The sequence below is a fragment of the Cuculus canorus genome, chromosome 9 (genome assembly GCF_017976375.1).
Source record: "Cuculus canorus isolate bCucCan1 chromosome 9, bCucCan1.pri, whole genome shotgun sequence".
Lineage (NCBI taxonomy): Eukaryota > Metazoa > Chordata > Aves > Cuculiformes > Cuculidae > Cuculus > Cuculus canorus.
The window spans coordinates 9,867,840-9,891,212 of record NC_071409.1 but is presented as its reverse complement, the minus strand read 5'-3'; the positions used below and the strand labels follow the sequence as shown (position 1 = coordinate 9,891,212).

Sequence of the window (23,373 nt, the reverse complement as noted above, 5' to 3'; positions counted from 1 at the left end):
GAAGAATGAGCTTCAATTAAACATACGATTAAATAACAGATCTTTGAGTTGCAAACATAATCTGAATATTTTGTTTAGCAGTTTTCTCATAGGGATATCATCTGACCACACATTTCATTGTGAATTCATCATCCACTCTGAATTACTGCTCGGTGTCCCTTTTTATTACATCCACTGATAGACAGTCGGATATTGCCGAAAGAAAAGTTGTTTAGAAACCGCCCCCAGGCCTGTCACAGTAATTGCAAAAGAGTCTCCAAGCTACATGGTCATTCCCAGATTTAAACACTGTTTTCTCTTCAGCTCTGGCAAAGGAGCACTGGCTGATAGCTGCCACTGTAGGCTTCCTTTCGCAAGCTACCACTTCGCACCAAACTGATCTAGGAAATAACATATCCCAAGCCCTTTAACCTCTGAAACACTCAGGAGGTGAAGGTTTCTGTCTCTACCTGCATGCTGCTTCTCTAACGTTTTTTGTCCCCTGAAGAGCAATCACTGTCCACCAACACTCGGCTTTAGATTCCTTTGTTGCTATAAGGAAAAAGATAAGTCAAATTTCTCCTGGTTTTTGATTGCAAAACAAAAAAACAGTTGCTGAAAGGAAACAGGCAGAACAGAAGATCAACATCTACCTGAATTCGGAGCGATTAGATCACAGATTTCCTTCCGTGGACATCTCTCAGCTGCCTGGATTAAGGGGCTATTTCAGCAGACATCCTCTCCTCATTGTTTCTTCTTTGAAAGAAACAACTCTTACCCTGTTTTCTAATTATATTTCTTCTTGATAAATATTGAGCAGAAATAAATCTCTAAGCCAGATCCTGGCAGCCCCTTCCCCAATACATGCTCTTCCTGCGATTCAGTCTGCTGACAGCATTGTATACCAGATGCAAATTACCATGTGTAGATTACTGTGAACAAAAGCTTTTCTAAACATAATCTCTTCTCTCTGGATGACTTTCCAGTATGTGGGATTTTTTTTAGTCATGGTTCACTCTCCCTACAATGCACACGAAGTAAAAGTTGTTTACTTTTACTTCAGCTCTACAGCACTACAGCAGGAATGAGTATTTAACAGATACTTACCGTAATACACTCCTGTTACATCAAAAGACAATCTCACTATAACACGGTGATTATAAATTACCAAGAGGTCTTTTGTAGATATGTAAATCTTCCAGATATCGTTGGAGACAGTCAAGTCCTGTATCTTCACAGGACTTTCACAGGAAGATTGACATCTTCCAGTCACTAGCCTACACCTGCAGAGTGCAGTTTCCCACATGCTTTGACATTTCATCCCACAATTTAGAACAGGCCAAAGAACATTAAATTTTAATACTGAATTTTAATAACATTTACATAATTCCCCACCTGGAAGACTATGAATTATGAGTATTTCTGAATTATCAGTAAGATGATTAAGACATTGCCATAGGTAAATTATTTAATCACAGTTTTTATGCAGCTCAACTTTTCCTGCGCATTCCATGACTAAGCTGGTACCTAAACAGTAACATGGGCTCCCTGCCTTCACCTTTCCAAACCTAATGAAAGGTTAAGAAATAGCCTTGAATTGATTCTACATATATTTTAAAGGTTTTACCTTCTTTGGAAGGGAAGATGGGAAATATTAACAAAACCACTAACACTAAAATTTTGTATAATGCCCTTAGAAAAAACCTGAGAGTAACCTAAGTAGTTTGAAAAATAAGTACTAAAAATATTGTAGTGCAATAGCTGACAGCATCTGCAAAACAGACTGGAAGCACGGTGAGAGTGCACAGCTGAGAAGGACTGGAAGGCAAACAGCTGAACAGACAGCTATTAAACTGCTTTTATCTTCCCTGCCTGAGTTCTCCTCCTTTATAAACTTGGAAGTTTTTAAACAAAATATCACGACCAACAAAAACAAACACAACTGACAGCATCTAAGTCAAAGAATGTAAGGTTGTAGTCTGAGAAAGAAACATGTTTTTCTACCCTTGGTCAAGCTTGCTATTCCTCTAAAACAAGTGAGGGGACAGCGGGCAGACTTCCTTTTAAGAACATAAGTCAGGTGTTCCCAGGCACAGCTTGCAGAAAACAGAAAGCAAATTAAAAGCAAAATCTACACTTTTTTTTTAAAAAAAAAGAACATCGATTAGTGCTCCATATGAGAACTGGATAAGTGGGAGATAAGTTTCAAGAAACTAAAGAACAAGTTATGCTTTGCCACGTTCACGTAACTTTGTGCATTCACGGAATCAACATTCTCTGCTCACTCAGGAAGTGTGCTGGCTCTTGCTAAAGAGAACTCCCGTACAGAGAGGGACTCCTAGAAGCTGTTGAAAACTACATCTGCTTTCTGCCAGAGCTCTAAATTTACCCTTAGGAATGCAAGCAGGCGAACATCAAGCTCAGTCATCTCACACAGTTATTAAATGAGTACCTAAACAAACAACTAGAAAGGCTCTTGATATCCTACAAGTGAAACAATTAGGCCCACTATTTGCATACTGATTTTCTACTGTGAGGCACTGAAGCCAGCAAACTAAAAATATTCAAATTTTGTACTTGCTGAGCATTGTGGCCATTCTCTCTTCGTGCTCTCTCCAGATGGAGGTGAGCCCTCCTTTCCCACAGGGAAACTGCAAGCTGATTTGCAACAGTAAGAAAAAATTTAATATAAGAAATTGCCAAAAATCCCCACAAAATAAGAAAACTGAGTTTTCTTCTAAGAACAAAATATCTGTTAAAGTCCAGCTGCACACTGAGAACTCCTGGATTTTACAGAAAACCAGACATTCTTATCCCAGCCTGAACAATCAAAGGTGATGAGAACTTTCAAGTCAAAATCAAACTGCATTAATGGTTGACAGCAATGAAACAGAGCTATTTGGAACTATTTTAAAAAAAAAAAAAGCACAAAATAAAAAATGAACCAAATTTTGAAAATCTCACTCCTGTAATAAGATACAGGGCATCTGTTTGAGAATCTGTAGTTACACCAAAGTCACTAAGCCTCCATTAATAATATCAAAAGCTAAAATCTGTAGTAGAAGTTATGCATATAGAAAAGTGTTATGTTCAGAATAGAAAGATGTGGATTAAAATTCTTTGACTAACAGACAAGCTATTTGAAACTCTGACCTAAAAAAAACCTTGCTTTTTTCTCTCTGAACACAAGCTGTATATTAAACAGTCGGTTTTGCTTTGAAGTATATCCTGCTTTTACATTTCTGCTCTCAGAAGACTGGAGTTAACCCTCCAAATATAAAAAACAGCCTTAGATATTTTTTCTTCTGAAGTCAGAACTTTCCTGCTCTGACCTGAACATGCAGTCAGGATTCATGGCAAATGTTCATTACTAATGCTCCTTAAATTTGTCTAGCTTTCGAACCACACAGAACAGGTATATTCCCACACTTCCAGCTGGGCAGCAACAGACCCATCTGCTGCTGAAACGATATACTCTTCATTGTCCTAACGTCACATGCACACTCTACAGAGACATCCAGCAGCCACAGTGCCTTTCTGCGTCTGGCAAAGCTCATTAGAATAGTGCACAGTACCAGTCGGACTACCAAAGACTTCTGCCTTGAAGAACAGTGAGGCATATTCATAACACTCAGTATGAAATACAAAGAAAATTTGATGCTCAGAAGTACCCCAGGGAAAGACACTTGTCAGATCTGGAGAGTGGTGTTAAAAAAAAAGTGACAAATATTTCTTTAAAACACTCTAAAATGAAACCAGATGGACACAAAGGTCTATTTAAACTAGTTGTACATCTTCAAACATGATCTGAAAATAAGGAAACAGAAAACAAAAAGCTGGCAGACATTTAAAGCATAAATACCAGTGAAGCTAATAATGTGTGAACTAGTCAAAGGCTGTCGAATAAATTAGCAGGTCTGTATACTGCAACTTCAACAAAAAATGTAGGTGAAATCAACACTAATGAAGTTTCCATTTGATGGACTGGATTTTCAAAGGCTTGGGAAGACAGAGAAAGAAATCATGAGGAACTTCAAAAGCAGCTTAAGCAGGCTGTGCACCAATTCTTCAAAATGAGAAATATACTTCCCTAACAGAACATTGCGCTGGTATTCACTAGACGTGCATTTCACAGAGGTTTCACAGTCCAGTCTACCCTAATCTCCAAATCACAAGTTTCAAACAACACAGAAAACTAACAAAATAGCTTAGAAGTTAGCACTGAATTCAGAGATATCGTACGGAAAAGCAGGAATCCATGAAAGCACCATTGCCAGTTTCTACAAAAACATTAGACTGACTGCAGAAAACCAAAACATTTCAGTGCCTTTTAGAGACAGCCAAAGTCTCTGCTCTAATAAATGTAAACAAACCCACATTTAGCCTAGTCTTTGTGATAAAGCGAAGCAGCATACAAAGTTTAACATACTTGAAGTGTTTCATCAGGCAGTATCTCACAACGAAAAAGTACCTGGTAAGAAAGTACCAGACACAGCACATCTTGAAGTTCAAGGCAATCAAGATCGGACTATGCTATACTCTGGAATCAGCTGAAAGAAAAGATGCAGCAGTTTTACATGTTAGTTTCTTCTTGAGATCATGATCTGGACGCTGGGAAGTTTACAAGTTTCAATTTGCACATTTGTCGTTCCTGCAGAGGTAAATTCAGGCAGCAGGAGTGCAACTACAAAAATTTAAAAATCCAAGTGTTTCTGAGACAAGTTGTTCGTACTATTTACACAGGCTGAGGAAGTCATGCTCCAGCGTAACTGCAGGGCTTTGTTCCAATGCTAATCCCACTGAAAAGTCCAGACTAAAGTAGACACATCAAAAGTCGTTACGTGTTTATATTACATTAACTGCTAGAACATTGCACTGAAGAGACAGTGGCACTACCAAATAAATTACTCTGAACACACAGAAAAAAGAAGTTTCTCAAATAGTAAGGTATCAGCTTCTTCAAATTGACAGTAGTTTCTGTCAAATAAGAGAAACACAAAAATACGGCTTCCTCAAGTTGTTGTTTAGAAAGTGAGTCCTACTTACAATAATCTCCAAAACAAAACGATTGCTGACAGATCATTCATGCTTTGAATCAAGTACTCTGCAAGGAAGTGGAGGGAGGAAATTTCCCCATCTGTCACTTCTGACAACGGTGCATTCTACACCACCACAAAAATGAGTTTTATGTCAATTTTAAAGCATCCTAGACTAAGTCAATCTTAAAAGACTGACTGAAAATGAGTGTCTGAGATGAGGTTCTTAAAGTATTCTTTATTAATATCATTAGAAGTTGCAGAAACAACTTTCTTGTAATATAAAGGCACAGGGAGACAGCTCCGATAAAATATTCCAATCAAACAGTAACTTACAGTACAAAAGGACAATTGTAATGCACATACAAACCCCAAACATCCCATTCAAAAATATTTCACCATGTTCATCATTAATAATGGGAAATGACTAAAAATATAAATTGTTATTGTACAATAAATATCTGACAGGTGCAAACGGAACAAGATTTATTGCTCTCCACAATGTTTTCCCTGTAGTGTGTGGTTTTTTATTTTTTAAAGTTCCAAATTCCTTTTATAATCAGCCTTAACCACTTTTTTTCCGAGGGACCTAAACCCCAACCAAATCTGACAGGACATTCTGACAGTTACAGAACTGTCTCAAGTAGTAACCAGAACTGGCAGCGTTTGTTTCTTCTACAGCTTTAACACTCACACTCCACTCGCTCACTGGGACATGTGGCAGATGTTTAAAAATCAACTTCGGTGACAAGTCAAGGCTTTATGGTAGGCTGGTACTACCTAGTCTGAGGGTTACTCTATTTTCTTCAAAGAAGTGGGTTTTTACGACAAAAAAGAACATGAACCTTCTCTGATAGTTTGTGCCAGAGCGAGCACATAAAACCGTTTTCAAATTAGGGCAGTGGAGAAAAAATTAAAAGCTGCATTGGGCATTCTAACTTCAGACAATGAGACAAAGGATTGGGAGCAAGTCAGAACTAAGCAGGCAAAGGTGACTCAAAGTGAGAATTTCAAATTCTAAAATATCCTTCATAGAGTAATCTAAGAAGTCAAAAAGCAGTCCGCACTTTTATGTGCCTCCACTTCTTGAGCTTTGAGAAAGAAGGGCCAGGCGGTGAGTTTGCCGTTTTCCTCACCTTGCACTTGCAGCAATTTGGTAAAACACCAGTTTCCATCAGTCTTTTGATGCAGTATGAGAGGCATAAACACGCTACTCTTGAAAGAAGCACATTTTACCTTGCTCAGAACTCTTTTTAGCTTGTAAGAAATATTGTTGTATACACATATTTAAGAAATATGAGCTTCCTTCGTAGTGTTACAAGCAGTAATCTGCACACATTTCCTAGGAGTATCTTTTTATGAATTAGACTTCAGGAAAATGGAGTGTCAGAGTTGCTGTAAAAAAAAAAAATTCAAGAAAAGGTGTCAAGTGAATACAGCTCAATTAATTTCACTGGTGAAAAAAAAGAGGAATATTCAATGAACTCCATTACACTTCCCAATTCAACAGAATTGGGAATGATGTAAAACAAGCTGCTAACTTTCTAGACATTATTATTCAAATTATGGTTTTCTTCTAGCATAAGCATATAGTTTTAGAAGTTCTTCAAAGACTAAACCAAGGAACACTGAAGTTTGAATTTTCAGAATTAATTAGCTTCACTACAGTATAGCACTTTCTTCTTTACAATTTTAGAAGCTAACAAACAGAACCATTTTCTTTGGTTTATGCTTAACTACACTGGACTAGTTAGTTTTTATTTTAATCAAGCTTCTATCCCCAATTTAAATGAATACAGGTGTTTTTATTGTAGTCTCTCCAATTCTCAAATTATCTATGTTAAGAATAAGAGTTTGCTTATACCATGATTTCCTGCTAAACATTCATGTGTATATACTGGCATGAAGGGTAAAAGTTTTGTACAATAATTACATTAAGTGATATTTCCAATGGCAGAACTACAGAAGACATCAAATTAATATTAGCCCAAATGACATTTGAGTTCACGTTGATCTTAAAAAAAATATACAATGTCTAATCATAGTAAAATACAGTGTAAAACCCCCTAGAATTAGACAGTAAACATGGGACTCCTGCACTCACAGTAGGAATGTACTGCACAGCATTAACGGGAAAGCCTGTTAAATTTGAAACAATGCAGACAGCGAGATTTACCTGGATGTAAATGCCACTTCAAGGTGTTTAAACAAACACAAAAATGAGACAACGATGTCACAAAAAGGGCCTTTAAAACAGGCCATTGGTCTAACTTGATTTTCCAAGTAAGAACATCAGCTTCACAAAACTGTGACACCAATGCAGTTTTATGTAAAGTACCCTTTGCCACACAGGCTGTTAACCAAGCTATCACAGTCTTTTGTGACCTCCTCCCTTTTAAACAGTTAGGGAGGAAAGTCAATAGTAGCTCGAGTTTTAATTAACTAAGTACCTTGTCTGCTTGCAAAGGAACATTGTAACACCATAAAATTATATTTTTATGGTATTTAGAAAACTGATGAACTAGTTTGGTTTTCAGTTTCTCTTTTTAACACACCAAGTTCAAAACTTCATTTCTATGTCTTTGCAATAGTGTTTTAGCCAGTGTTGCCAATAATTGTCCCCGTGCACTACCTCACATTGTTACTCAATTGTGCAAGGTATTCACGCAGTTCTTTTGCGGCTTGGAATCTGCCGTATCGCTTCTTTGGGTTGGCACACTCATCCAGCAAGGCCTCAAGGCGGCCGTCTTTGGCAATTTCAGCTGGGGGGTCATGAAGTAGTCCTCCAGAAGTGCCACGCCATGTGGCATGTCTCGATAAAAGGTTCTGACAAATAGCATAATAATTGTGGTCCACAGTGACACGAGCACAAAGAATCTCTTTCGAGAAGGACAAACAAGCTTCTTTATCACAGTCATCAAATTTGCTTTCATACCATACATCCCAGTTTTCAGGCTTATCTGTGAAATACAGGAAGACAAAAAAAATGTGAGAGAGGAGATGAGCACATGTGCATCTGAATACCATCAGAAGCTCAATGCACAACAAACTGGTCATATTAAAACTATGAACCAACTTTGTACAGAGAATTAAACATTCTAGTCTAGGATTGCATCTCACAGCATCATATACCCTTCTGCTGAAATAGACCTGGCAATACAAAAAATAAAGGAAGTGGGTAAAATAGCCAAGAGAGGGAAGCAGAAAAAGCAGCACCTTAAACACATGAAATCTACGTCCACACACAAACACAGAGAAAAAAAGGTAGCACAAACAAACACAAGAGAATGATCCACAGCTGAAGCGCAGAGAAAAAACAAATAGCAACATGATTTTAACAACATACATCTGGTTTCTCCAGGACTAAAACTGGCAGTTGGACTACCAAAGAACAAAATACCCATTACAAAGTAGTCGCCATAAATTTCTGAAACTTCATCTTCCAACCTCTTTCTTCAGGCATGGTAGTAACCAAGAAGTACACATGAAAAAGCAGATGCATTATGTATAATCTTTGAAGAAAAAAATACAACAAAACAAATGGCATTGCATAATCCTATCTCAATTTGGAAGTTGAACTAGTGGCCTTGTCAAAGCTTTCTTTAACTTAAAATTTGATTTACAGTAAATACCTTAAATAATAGGTAAAAGGCTACTAAGTTTGAGACCTCCTGATTTCTTACTATTTTCTGTTAGAAAACATTAATCTTCAATTTCTGGATTACTGCCAGCTTTGAGAAGAGGTCCTTTGTCAGGGACTCTCACAGCTTTACAGATCTCTCTTAGCACTATTATGTAAAAGAACATGTGTTCAGCAGTCTCCAAGCTGACTACTGCTCTAATCACCTATGGTGCACTGCAAGCCAGCCTGGGAAAAAAAGCGTACTGAAGGACAGCTGCTAAAATGATAAAACTATGATGTAGAATTTGTACAGTGAACAGCAAGCTCAAAATGCAAAAAACACAACAATGGAGAATGGGAAAAAAGGACTTGAGCAAACTCCAATATCATATCCCCCAAAGAGTACAATTAGATATTGTACAGTGGAATTGGACAGAATGTACATATTCAAATATCCAAACATGCACATTAATCACTCTAGACACACAAGATGGTTTAATGAAACGTTCCCAAAGATTAATGAAATCCATATTAAATAAGTTTATACAAAGACTGAGAACTTTCTTGCGTCCTCATTTCTTTTCTGTGTTCTTGATTAATTGCTAGATTACAAATCATGGAGCACAATACTAGTCGGATCCAAATTAGTCTGAGAACTACAGAAAACAGATGTAGGTGTGAAACTTTAAGCATTCAGCTTCTTCTGCAAGAAACTACTTGCCCTTATTCCATGCACACATCAACTTTTTCAGAATTCATTTATTTGGTCATCTTTGTGACTGAGTAATTCAGACATGTTCCAAAAGTCAACTTCTTAAGTAATACTGTGTGGCCCATAAGTACTAAAGTAAATGCAATGGGTATCCAATACTTTAAAAGGTGTTCTTGGTAGGCTCACATAGTTCTTATCAAGCTCCTTCAGAACATATAATAAATTAATTAAAAAAGGGAACTATACCACCAAAAAAATAAAACTAAAAAACCCAGCCCCAAATCTCACACTTTTGTACTGTAGAAGGGTGTGTGGATAGAAAACAATAGCCTGGAAGGGAATTCAACAGCATAGTATATGAAGTCTATTTGCAAAGCTTAACAAATCCATTCACCCAAAGCAGACAGGAACCACTGGGCGGACTGCCATGAACTCCTGCAGAATCCAGGGTTTCATTTTTACTGTCTCTAGCCTTTAGGTCTGTGACATTTTCCTTATAAGCTCAAAAGGAATATAAACCCATGTAATGCCACAATGAAAGGAACCTCTCTGCTCTACTTAAGGTAGACAAGCCAGTCAGGCAGCCCATCTGTCTGTCTGTCTGTCTGCCATCTGTATAAGCCCATCCAACATCCAAACCCTCTCCTCCCATCTCCACTCCACCATTTGAGCAGGATTACAGAGATTTCAAGTATATGTAAGTCAAGTTCAGGTGAGTTCAACGCTTCATAAAACTTGCAAATTGGCCAAGTCAATTTGTAGTCTAATTGCAGAAGAAAGCTAATTAGTTTGTTAATTAGTAGTCTAGTTAGGTAGCCAACAAAATTGGTATTTAGCCACTACACGTATTTTAAACACTGTGCTTTCAGAGAAAGAAGCAAGAAACATGGGGTGAGGGAAAAGGAGAGAAAGAAGAAACTTACTCTGTCTGATTAACCTTTTGTCTGCTACCAGGACGTTTTCTGCATCTACAATGATAACTTTCCCATCTCTTGGTCCAACTGCAAAGTTGTCAAAGCTGACGTCAAGGAGGTAGAGTGCAAATTCAAAGTCATTATTTGTCAGCTGCTCAGCTATTTCCATTAACTGCCAGGCCAGATCCACTCGTTTCTCCCATGGTGCGTTAAAGTAACTCCACAGCTCTTCTCCAACGTAATTGACAGCCACCATTCTTCCGCATGCTCCCAAGTACTTTGCGAACGGCCAACCCTCATCAGACGGAAAACTCTGTATAAAAAAAGGTTTTTTAAAGTTTTCATTAATACACTTCGGCTTAGGTTTTGAAAGATTGTAAGGCTGTTGAATGAAATTTAGGAGACACCTGTAAATACCCATCAAGACAAGACTTCCACATACTTCAAAATTTTGGAGGGAAAGAAAAAAACAACATGGAATATATTTATGTGAGTAAGAAGCACTGCTGGACTGCTGAAGGGAAGAGTCAGGAGCCTGAGGTAATATACAGCCCACACCTAGCTTTCCACGTGCTATACATACATACGTAAAAAAAAGCCAAAATAGATTTGCTTACACTACAATAGTCAACACAACAACAAACATCACCAATACACACTCCAATCTTTACTCACAAAGCTTATTTGCGGATTTCACCAGTAGTTTTCTCTGTAAGCATGCTCTCATCGCCTGAGCCAAGTTTCATTACAAAGACTGATAACTGGCCCCTGACCCAAAAGGGCATTGGATCAATGAATACTCTAGCGATATCCAGGAGGAAAATTCTTCTGTTTGTCTTTCCTACCTTTTAAAAGATGCTGCTAGTAAACACACATGCAGAAAAAGCAAAACAGGAACACCTGCTCCCCACTGAAACAACAGTTTCTTGTGGTTGCATCATATTTTTAGTACTTGGAACTGCTGCAGATTTCAGAAGGTAAAAACAAAAACCTTGTCTCCACCTGCTCAGTCATTTCACTACAAAATTGGAATCCTAGTTACAGAATTTATAAGTACAAATGGTGCTAATGAAAAGGTTTACTGAAGCACATCAGAGCCTTTCTTACAGATGGGCAACACAAGTGCTCCCACAGTCAAATTCTCCCAGCAATTCACAGGCAGCTACAAATCGTTTCTTACCCATTCTGAATCATTACATGAAGTACAAAACTATACAGAGGTGACTAGAGGAAAACAACAGTTATTATTGACAGTCTAGACCACACTTCTTCCACCACCACCTCAAAAAAAAAAAAAAGGTAAATAAAAAGTTTGGGCATTCCTTTCCAATTCTACGTGACTGATATTGGAGAACAGCACTCCTAACACTCCATATGGCTCTTACTCTTAATCTCCAGCACAAACCTAGAGCCCCCAGCCCAGCAAACCAGTTCACCTACCTACAGCACGCTGATTTCCAACCTCCTTCTACAGGCCTTTTAGAGAGAGAAGATCCAGGATTGATGTTTCTGCTCTGGAGGCACGCTCCTTGCCAACTTCTATGCTAAGTGACTCACTGCCTTTCTCTGCTTTCATAATCTCAAGTAAGGATCATTTATGTAGACAGATATATACATACACATACACATCTTATATATATTTCAAATATATACCTGTCAAATAAGAAGGAATTGATGTACTTCTGATCCCATGGCAGGGGAGAACCTGAAGTACTTTATACTCCAGCATAAGGGCAGCCTTTATTACATTCTTATTTTTATAAAGTTAAGAACAGAGAAGCTTAAAGCGAGCAGTATTAACAGAACCATGAAATACTCAACAGAAGGTAGCATTCAGAGCACACAGGATTATACCTTTTAAGATTTCCATTTCAAATGCAAGCCTTACGATGCTATCCAGCTACTCTCATCAAGCAGATGAGCCTTCTAGTTTGCGCAAATGAAAAATGCCCACTTTCACATTTAAGTGGCTTTTGTTAAAAGCGCATTACTTATCAGTCATTACAACACTTTTTGTCTAACACAATTAAAGCATTTAATGAAATGTCACAGAGGCCCTAACTGAGCCTGTATCTAAAACAAAGGCTAAAAAGCAGCTTAACTTGTAACTGGCATTCTGCAGCCCTTCCTCGGAACACTTAAGAATATTGCAATTTGTTTATCTACCGTTTTAAAAAGTATTTGATATTTTAAATATAATTTTGACAAACTAAGAATACCCACTGTTTTTTGTGTTAACACTAGTAATTGGAATCTACTGCAAGGTGAGCATCCATCCCAGACTATTCAGGCTCAAGAAGTCATCCGTGGAATTTTCAAGGAATTTTAGAAGTTTCTGCATAGCTAATCTTGTCTATACAGTACATACATAAGAAATTAAAGTAATAATTGATATACACTGTTGACTTACTTTGCCATCTTTATGGCAAAAGTCATTATAATAACCTGTAACACGCAAGTGCAGAAGACAATTTTAGGGCAATAACTGTGTTGACTACTGCAAAGAACCACCTTTCTTGGTTGGTCAAAAGGACATCAGACCTATATTAAGAACACAATAGGTTCAAAGATTTTCTGTCTGAACTTCTACTCTATTTTGATCACTGGACCTACCCACATAGGCAAACCTGATTATGAAAAATCCTGAAGATGACACGTAACTAATACGATGGTTTTGAGACCAGCACATTTTCAAGCTGTGATAATACATAATTGAGCAGAACTAAGTCTCTCTCACTAACTGAAAATACTATGCAATGAAGACGACATTATCCGGTCTTCAGCTTTTTTATCTTGAGGATATAGGGCAATTTATGAAGGTGCTAAGTACAGGCAGATATCCACTAGCTCAGGGCAAGTCAAGGGATACATTCCACAGTTAAGAAGTTGGCTGGGTTTTTTTTTTGCTTGTTTTGTGGTTAGCAAAATAACCTTCCAACAAATGAAGTGTGTGCTAATCCAGTGCTCCTTACTTATTCTACAAACAGACAAATATAATGAAAACTCATGTCTGTAGCATCAATAAATGCCACCGAAATGAGATTTCATGCGCATTTATCATTAGTCTATTCAGTCCTGGATCAAATCAAACCAATAAGCAAATGGTTGTTGTCCATCAAACGAAATTAGTCATTCACAAAGAAACATGCCATTTAACTCAACCAAGAAGCAAGCAGGAGCTGGTGCTCAGGCACGATCTCCAGACAATTCTGATTAAACAAGAATTTTTCATTCCTGTGAGTGGGATCAAGGGGCACACAGGAAAATTCAAAATACTGCCCAATGGTATCCATCAGGGAAAAGCCACACAGTTAAGTATTGACGAAGTCTGAATGCATGTACCTCTCAGTCCTGTATCCATACAAGTCTACTTTATCTATATCTTATAAAGCCAAATTTATATCTTAAATTGGAGAGAATTTACCCGACTAAATTTTCTGATAAACACAGGGTTTACTGATTTCACTAACTGTATGTAACTTTTTCATACCGCTGCACTTTACCAACACCACATCGCTACAGCAACGATAACCTCAATATTTTTATTTCAGTGTGACTTTGAACCATCCTACTTCTTTTCTTCTCCACCTCTCTCCCTTCCAATATTATAGTCCTGTTCTGCTTATGCCTTCACCTCCCTTTCCAAGTATAAATTCAACAGCTGAACAGCTGAACCTCGCAAAGGCCATGCTGTGCCATCGGAAGCGAAGGTGTCCATCCCTCCCAATCCATCAAGCACACTCATTTCAACCCCCTCCTTCACATCATTAGGAAAGCAGTGCAGCTGGTACTTGCCCGGCTGGTGTTCAGTTGGATCAGTAGCCTGATCCAGCTCACCACATCACCACATCATGCGAGTACTGACGAAAGGAAGAAGGCCTGGATAGCCAGGTGCAGAAGAGAAGAAAGGAGTTAAGAGGACTTTCCCCTTCCAGGAGCAGCAGGGATTTATGTAAGGGATTAAATCGATTTTGAAAGCACTGCGTTAGTCACAATGGTACGCTGATCCTTAAAATACATCTATTATGCTTCCTGCATTGTGTACACTGAATTTCATCTCACACAAGAAATTCTAGAAGCAGTTTGGTTCATTAAGAAGTGAACACCCCAAACATTAGTAGTAAAATAACTGCATGCCACACTGTAACACATGTATAACTCCATGGCAATAAAAAGATCTTCTGAAAACAGGAGTGCAGGGAATCCTGCCAACATCTGCACATGTACAAACAACATCTCTGTTTTGGCTCCCTTCCAACTGGCATGTAACAGCCACATCTACACTTCATTACCCAAGTCAGTAGCCGAAGAAGGGGATAAAAACACGTACAAGTGCCTCATTCAGCAGTTTATATTCACTCGGCGAATTTGACAAGAATATTAATTGAAGTGCAGATCAGTTGTCTTTGCAAGTACAGATTTGTAACTTTTTGTGCCATTCTATCTTGAAAGCATTTTTCTGGATGAGATTGCATTTAACACAAGGATGTTTTTTTCTTCATGTATTAAGATTCTGAAAGCCAGTAAGACATGAACACAGATTTGTATGGTCATTAAACATGTTTTCCATTAAGAACTTGCACTTAGAAGCTAAAAGCTTAGTAGATAGGTAGCAGCCAAAACCCTCAGATTTCTGTAGAGTAATGCATAATAGTTATTATTTTCATTCTCAAATTATTAGTAGCATATTTATTTACATAGTTTTGTTCTTGAATGTGCTATTTGTTGAAGATTTAAAAGTATACATTTAGCAATTACAATAAAAACTAAGCTCTTGTTCAAAGCCAGAAACAGCTATGTGACAAAAGAATCTGCAACTCTGATGCACCCACTCACATTTTATCTGTGAATATACACACAAATGCCATGGAAACCACAGACAATTAAGCTTCTAAGTGTTTTAAAATACAGTAATGATTATGAAAAACTATAAACAGGTAACTTAGTAACTCTTCCCTCATTAAAGTTGTTATCTTTCTCTATTCACAGAGAAATATGTACAATCTTCTACCAGAAAGATGAAAATATGACAAAAAAACTTCTGCTACCTCCATTCCCAGTGTGACGTACATATCAAAAAATATTTTAGTTGCCCTAATTAGTGTAGCTACAAGACATCTTTTTAAGCAAGGCTTAAAAGCCTATGCAAATCCTGCCAAAAGGACAAAAGACGCTTTGTTCCCGAATGAATAATACTGCATTTATGTCTTTTAAAAAAATACAGTGTAGTCTCAGAATAAATATTGAGACTTAATAGGGTGAATTTATCATTTCACTGAAGCACAAACCACACTATCAGTGCATTTGTCTTCCTCACTTCCATCTGTCTAAACATTAGAAGACAAACAAATCTGCCCTTGGTTTTGAATGTCCAGAGCTGTGAATTCAATCATGCAGTAAAGACTCACCAGCTTTAAGCTGATACGGCCTATTGTAGTCTGCAGTAACACAAATCCCTTTTGAATTATACACTCGAAAGAATATTAGTTTATCACAATCAATTCATCCTAATAATCAAGCCCCCCAAAACGGTTTAATTAAGGACTGACATCTTTCAGCTACTGTTCCACTGTGCCATTGAAAAAAATTTACTTTCCATTTTCAAAACTACTCTAGAAGATGCTATATGGCACTAACACGTTTTGTATAAAGGGAGTTCTATTAAGAAGAAAAACAAAACCACAAAAAAAAAACAGACAAAGAAAGAGCTACACCCTAAATACAATGGAATTAAAAAACATATGCAAAACACAGTGGGACCTTCTCTCTCTGCTCCTTATTATCTTGAAGACCTTCATGGCAAAACTACATACTTTGTGACGTCTTTGTCAAAACCATCCCACTACACTGCGTTTGCCCTGGCACAGACTGGCAGGGCAAGCAGAATCTAAACAATATGCTTTTCCTCAAAAGGAGAATAATTCATTCCCTCTCACAGAGCACTGTTGATTCTGCAGCGTAAACAGAAGTAGCACTTGCGTTAGTCACTAAGGCAAACAAGTACAACTCTGGAATGACGCAGACCTGGAGATCAGATTGTACAATGAAACTTTCCAGATCAAAGGCAGTTAAAAAACAGTCTGAACACAGATGCCTTCTTTTGTCAGAAACCGATCAGCATTCTAGGAGATATGTATTCACACGTATTTGTGAATGCTGGCGAGTGTAATGAAAACAATTTCATTCTTAACTGTAAGCCAAATCATTCGACATTCAACTAAAACTCCCACAGAAGTTGAGCATACACATATATAGCCTACACACACAGTGAGCGAAGAGTGGATTTCATTGAATATTCCCAATATCGGTATTCCCACTGTAATTACATTTCTTTCTGACTTTATCTGACTTTTGTTCAGTATTACTACATTTCAACCAGTTACTACATACAATTCATGCCCACAAGAAGTACAGATCAGCCTTATTTGACACACTACAGCACAAAAATAGAGACAATTCTAAATATAAACCCACTAAAAATTAGAAGTTGCCCAATGAGCAAGTTGAACATTTGAACTGTTATATTTCACAATGTTAGCAGAGTTATGTCATTTCTTCAAACATATTAATGAATAACGATTAAATGCAAGAGCCATAGCATAGAAAATTTAATGTTGCATTGGTTGTTACCTGTTCAAATTAGATTGTAGAAGCTTGTCCAGATTAAATTTGCAACAGATGAATATGATCCCTATCTACTTCTCATCAGTTATGAGTCTGGAATATATCACTATTAAGATGTCCTAGCAGAAATGGCCTACTCTTATTTCTGAAAGTTAATTTGCAAAATCAAAGAGACTAAAACAATGCCTCTATTACTCAACTCAGGAAAATAAAATACAGCTCCCCCTCTATATCAGACAGACCAGAAACAAATGGGCAACACTGGTATTCCAAGGTTTGAAATGTGGGCTAACCCATTTCTTTTCCTGTTACTGAAAACTGTTCAGTTACAATTTATCAAGAGGATTTCCATTTAAGTCTGTACAGTGATTTCTCAACAGCCCCTAGATTAATACACTCATCTTAATACATAGCCAAAAATAACTTGAAGAATTTCTACACTATCCTCAAACATCCCAAATTGAACCAATTAAGAAAGTTTAAAAGGCACCAAGTACTAAAACTGGATGGCATTCTAGCAATGCATTTAGAATACAACTACAGAAAATAACCTATGACTCAAACAGAGTGCATGATTAAAAAAAAGACAAAAAAGACATTCCAAGCAAAAAGAGTTGCGCATTTACTTCTTACTGAGTTAGGTATGGATCAGCAAAATAACTCGGTAAAACGTTTGGCTAAATTGCTACTTTGACTGAATTGAGCACAAGAAATTGTTTCAAAGAGAACACAGTTAACGTCTGGATATATGTCTACCAGATGCCAGTTATTGTTCTTCCTGCAACAAACCCAAACAGAAGCCCCAATGATGACAGGAAGAGAAACCAGAAGAATTTTAGGTTATGTGGCAACAGACTGTTTATGCAGAGTAATTATACCAGGAACAGCGATACAGCTGTTGTTGGGTTGTTTGTTTGTTTTTCTTCTACAAGGAATAACAACCATCAGAAGTTGTGAGAAGCATAAAGTCATTAAACTTAACCATTTAAAAAGCCAAATACATACCTGAGGGCAAGGCAATGACTTATATCATCTACATAAAAAATGTAGAACACTGCTCTTTTCCACATAGGTATCGGAATTTTTCTCAAGAGTCAGGAAAATAAGTCTTTGAGGCTTGTAATTTACACACAAGATACAAACATTTGCCATCATTCTTTAAAGAAACTCCATTTTTAAAAGCTGTTAAAAAGGCTGTTAAAAGCTACAGCTCCAGACAAGGTTGCATTAACACACTCTGAATATAATTCACAGACATCTTCTATAGTTTGAAAAAGAAAACAAACCACAATACTTGCAAGCATGTCATTTACTCTTATTCTAACAGCAAAGTTTGTGTGCAAACATCAAGCTGTCTGTGAAAACAAAGCGAATGCACTGCCATTGTAATGGTGCATCTGGCGGTACCATGCACCAACACAATAGCCAGCACAAAGGCACTGCCAAGCACTGCAAGACTAGCTCTACACGTACTTTTGCTACAACAAATAGAATCCATGTTTCAGTTTCACCGGGACAGAGGTAATCCATCCTTACAGACTGCAAGACCTTAGGAGAAACACAACCACTTTACTGAGAAAACCCACACAGTTTTCTTATCCAGAAACAACTTCTTACTTCAGCAATAGTGAGTCATACTGAAGTTTCCCCAATTCCCAGAACAAGGAATTCTCTCTGTTGTCAAGGGTTTGGGGCTTTGTTGGCTTTGGAGGGTTTTTTTCATGTTTAATTACAAAACTTAAAACTTTGCCACAGGCTGCCATGTGTTGGACAACTCAGGGTTGCATACCATGGCTCGCAGCACAGCAGCTGGGGGGGCACAACCCCAGCAGCTCAAAACTGTGAAGAGACAGCCACAGCAGCTCCCAACGAAATCAGGAGGCTGGCAGAGCAGTGTAGGAGCTCCACAAAAAATAAGAGGTCTAGAGAAGGCTTAACTATTTCCCCAAATGGTTGTTGAACTACCTCCATGGGAAAAAAAATCTGATTGGGGGAATAAAAGAATTATAATAATTTTTTTAAGAGTTAAGGACTGAGCAACAACCTTAGCATTTACAGAAAATTAACAATAGGCAGCAAACATTTGTGGGTTTGTAACAGTAAGTTCACGTTTCCATTTGCTAATGAAGACAAAAATGAATCATGTTAACTCATAAAGCTGATCATCCATTATTTGATCTCATGTCATGGTTAAAAAAAAAATAAAGAAAAGTTTCTCCACTACAGTTACTTTTAAAAGACAGAGTAGAAGATGGGTGGTCTATAAAAAGTCACAAGAGAGGATAAATCTACTTACATCCATGCTGGTTCTAACACAGTCATCGTATTCAATCAAGAATCAGATGCACGCATAGATCCTATCCTCCAGGTAACTGCTAATGGAAATACTTTTAGTTTCCATTAAATGAGTTTAAAGGAACAGCAGCAAGTTTTGCTCTTGCTTTTGTTTGAATAAACTGTTAATGTTTACATAGAACATTGGTTTAGATGTATCAAATTTTGATTACCGATCAGAATTTGTATTACTAAAAGCTATTTGCCTCTATTGCTGCAAAGGAGTATTAGGAAGAGCAAGGATAAAAACCAAACCTATCAAAAGTTAGATCTTAAACATTTATACTTCAAGTTAAAAAAAAAATCTTTCCCAACCCTTGCATGCAGGTTATTTCACTCACATATGAGCTCAGATAAAAAAAGTGAGAGGATTTTAGTTACTGACCAGTTCAGTGAGATAAAATATTTTAACATCCAGAAAAGATGTAAACTGTACTGAATAATAACGCAGCCATCATCCCATTCACCTCAGGAAGTAAAATGGCAAAAGAGGATGAATCCTTCATTGAGCACACCTATGCAACTGTAACAAATGAGGATAAAGAAGGTTAACAAGAAAGCTATAAAGATACCAAGATTGAGTTATGATTACAATTAGTAATCTATACAAAACTGTGTTGCTTTACTACTGTTCAAAGACTTGTAACAGAAGGATATCATTCTATGGGTTAAAGCCCTACCTGAAAACTTCCTGCAGGAAAAGCTGTCAGTCAGTTGTGACAATGCACAGCTTGTAAGCAACGTCACTTTAGGACAAATCCATACTCCAAATAGGATTCAAGCTAAAATCCCAACCTCTAATTAAAAGTCTTATAATCCACAAATTAATAGCTCTAGTAGATAATTAAAGTGAATCTTCTATTACAAGTCAAAGATCAAGCTTTAAATTCACTGCTTATTTACATTTGGCTGCTCCTGTAACAACAAGAACAGAGAACTTTAATGCACTGAACACTAGGTATTTAGAAGTTCTCTGCTTCTAAATCAAAACTGTTATTCATGTCAGTGTTTTAAACAGTCACTGTAGTGTTTCATGAAAACCTCAAGGCAAAAACTAGCAATACTTTTCCTCGTGCCTTCCGGTGACAGCCAGCCAACCTCAGTTAAGCACTTACAAGGTTTGATTCATTTATTTAAAATTAAAATCTGATTCCTCGAATGACATCATGCAGGTTTCCTTTCTTGGAAGTCACTGATTTTTAGAATAAGGCTACAGGTTCTCATTCCCACGCCACTATCTGCCCTCATCAATACTGCAGAAACTACACCAGAAGATGTTTTCTGTATCTTATTTCTCAGTAGACAGTTATCACTTCTGGAAAGTAACCTCACCCCTCTAATAAAGACTGCCTTACATGTTGCTGTTGCAAGAGCTGCGTAACACAGAATTATCTGTTCCTTACGTGTTTCTCAGGTAAAGGCGGAGAATGAGGCAATATGTGACATGTTATGCAAATGAGAAGAGTTCATTCAGATTCATATGTTTGAGATATTTCATTTCCAACTGAGGGAACTTTCAGTACCCATTAACCAACTGGATGAATAATCTTCTGGAGAAAGCTGTCCTGAAGTTCCCCAGCAATGTTTTCCAGGTTATGCCTATTCATCAGTTTACAACACTGTGCACAAAACATTTTTGATCTGATAAGAAGTGACAGATAACTTTACCACACTCTGGACTGGTAAAGGCTGCCTGGCTTCCCCCGTGTGCCCTGCTCTGCTCTCAGCAGCACCTCCGCTGAGATAAATGGTGAGCCAAGGGCTTGTTAAGTTCTTGTCCAAAGATTTCCATCTTCCAACAGATTTGTTTGACAGCCTCTGGGCTCATGCACAGCTTATCAAGAAGCTGACAGGAATCAAGCCTCGTGAACTAAAAGGTGCTGCCTACTGCCACTGATCCACCACACACCAGTGAACGCTGAAACTGTGCCATACCCTTTGTCTGTACAGAATACATTCAGCCCACAAACTATGAAGAAACAGAGCTGCGTTCTGGCCGTCTAAGGCTATGCTTAGGGCGCTGGAACCAGTGCTCAAGCCCAAAGTTCTATGGAACGCAAATAGATTTTCAAAGAATTTCCAGATTTACTCAGCAAAGCAAAGAAGTTCTGATTTTCTTATTTAAGTGCAGTTTCTTTTTTCACTGAGTTCAGGAGCAACTTCACAGCAAAATGGAAGGAAAGTACTGCACCCTGAGTCTGCTGAGAGGTGAACCAGAAACTTTGACAACAAAACCCAAGAGCTTACATGGGAAGACTGGAGGGCAGGAGACATACCATCTAAAAACATAAATTTAATTAAGAGGAGCTCATAAACGCATTCTCTAGAAATTAAGCACTAGGTGAATTTACCAGCAGGTAAAGCCTGTGGTACTGCTTTTGGGGGCTTTGATTTCTTGGCCTCTCACCACAACAAGGGCAGATCTTTATAACAGTAACCATGCAATATTCTTTTCATGGTACATTAGATAAAGACAGGGACAGCTGGATGTTGGACAAAACAATTGTGTGTCCAAACTTAAATACTGAAAGAATACATGGAGTTCTCTCCATAACGTTGAGCCAAAATGCAAAGTTCCCAATCTAAACAAATCAGCAACAGAAGCAACTAAGTAGTGCCACAGAATAATCCAGTTTCCTACAAATTTTTCACCTAAAACTTTACATGACACATGGAAGCACCAATTTCTGCTCTGCGCACACAAACAGTCCTCCTGACTAATACATTTAAGCAACTGCTGAAAAAAGAATGCTGTTCATTTATTTCTCAGGCTTTAGACTATGGAATAGCTATTTCTAACTTTTACCAAGAGAAAATCAAATATTTAGTTAACAAAGGAACGTGACATCGAATGAGTCAGTTTTTGACAAGGAAAGCACAACAGCATTACTGAAAAGCGTCTACCCAGTGCTTCTTAAACTGTGGGGGACACCGCCTTTGAGGGGGGGACGAGGGGACCAGGACAGACTGCTCTGGGGGGACGGGGGAACCTACACTTAGACTGCTGCGGGGAGAGGAGCGGACACCAACGCTGCTCTGGGGAGGGGAGCGGACACTTAAGACTGCTTTGGAGAGGGGGAACGGACACCAACGCTGCTTCGGGGAGGGGGGGACGGACACACAGACCGCTTCGGGGACGGGGGGACGGACACCAGCGCTGCTCGGGGGGGTGACTGCCGGTCCCCGACGCCCCGCCCGCGGCTCACCTGCAGCACGAGCGGCTCGGGGTTGAAGGCGAGCGTGATGAGCAGCTGCATGCGCTCGGCGTCCTTGAGGTTGCGCAGCAGGAAGCTGCCCGAGTCCTTGGTCTCGGCGTAGCGGCGCACGAGGCGGTCGAGCAGGCGCTGCGAGGGGCAGTGCACGAGGTCGGACCAGCCCTCCACGGCGGCGGGGGTGAGCAGCCGCACGTCGCCGTTGAGGCTGGCGAACTCGGTGGCGGGCAGCGCCTGCGGCAGGTCGCAGCGGCCCCTGCCGGTGGCTCGGCGGCAGATCTTGGCGTCGATGTCGGCGAGCTCCCGCGCCGAGCCCAGCCGCTTGAGCACGACGCGGCGGCTGCCCTCGCGGGGCTCCCCGTACCGCGCGAAGTACACGTTCTTCACGTTGAAGGCGTCGAGGAGGCGCAGGCGGCCCCAGCTCTCGAGGCGCAGCTGCCCGTTCAGGAACTTGCGGCACCAGCTGGTGCCCCAGCACGCCGGGCACTTATTGAGCTGCAGGAACCGCCGCTCCGACAGCTCGTTGCGCTGCAGCGAGCCCAGCAGCGACTGCGTGTTCAGCACCAGCGCCGCCGCCAGGCTGCCCAGCACCGCCAGCTTCGCGTACCGGTACAGCCGGCCCAACTTGAGCGGCACCGCCCGCAGCATCGCCCCGCCGCCGCGGCGCCCCCCCCGCCCCACCGACAACGAGCAACTCTCCGCCTCGCCCGGCGCGCGGCGGCCAAGTTACTGAGCGGGCGGCGGGCGGGGGGAAGGGACGGGGGACGGGGGGGGAGGTGCCAGCGGCCCCGCCGGCCGCGCGGGACCGCCCCGGGGCGGGGCTCGGCAGCGCCACCCGCGGCCGCCCCGCCCGCCCGGAAACAGGCGTGGCCCTGCGCCCCTGAGCGAGCGCCGATTGGAGGAGATGGGGAGGAGGGGCGGGACCGCCGAGCGCGAGGGG

General features: G+C 39.6%; 1 protein-coding gene across 1 annotated transcript; it reads right to left on the bottom strand.

Annotated features, from left to right (window-relative positions):
• Nucleotides 1-5,242: 5,242 nt before the first annotated feature.
• DIPK2A (divergent protein kinase domain 2A) lies at nucleotides 5,243-23,180 on the bottom strand. Its single transcript, XM_054074836.1, has 3 exons — nucleotides 22,428-23,180; nucleotides 10,273-10,576; nucleotides 5,243-7,975 (listed from the first exon to the last, which is right to left on the bottom strand). Exons 1-3 carry the CDS (start codon nucleotides 23,079-23,081, stop codon nucleotides 7,644-7,646), a joined length of 1,290 nt encoding a protein of 429 aa, XP_053930811.1. The 5' UTR covers nucleotides 23,082-23,180; the 3' UTR covers nucleotides 5,243-7,643.
• Nucleotides 23,181-23,373: the final 193 nt, after the last annotated feature.

What these genes read in the sequence shown, in the direction of transcription:
- DIPK2A (XM_054074836.1), bottom strand. Translation starts at nt 23,081, where the DNA reads ATGCTGCGGGCGGTGCCGCTCAAGTTGGGCCGGCTGTACCGGTACGCG. An exon ending in CCGAGCCGCTCGTGCTGCAG is followed by an intron (nt 10,577 to 22,427) that starts GTGAGCCGCGGG and finishes TTTTTTATACAG; the next exon opens with AGTTTTCCGTCTGATGAGGG. An exon ending in CAAAAGGTTAATCAGACAGA is followed by an intron (nt 7,976 to 10,272) that starts GTAAGTTTCTTC and finishes TGTATTTCACAG; the next exon opens with ATAAGCCTGAAAACTGGGAT.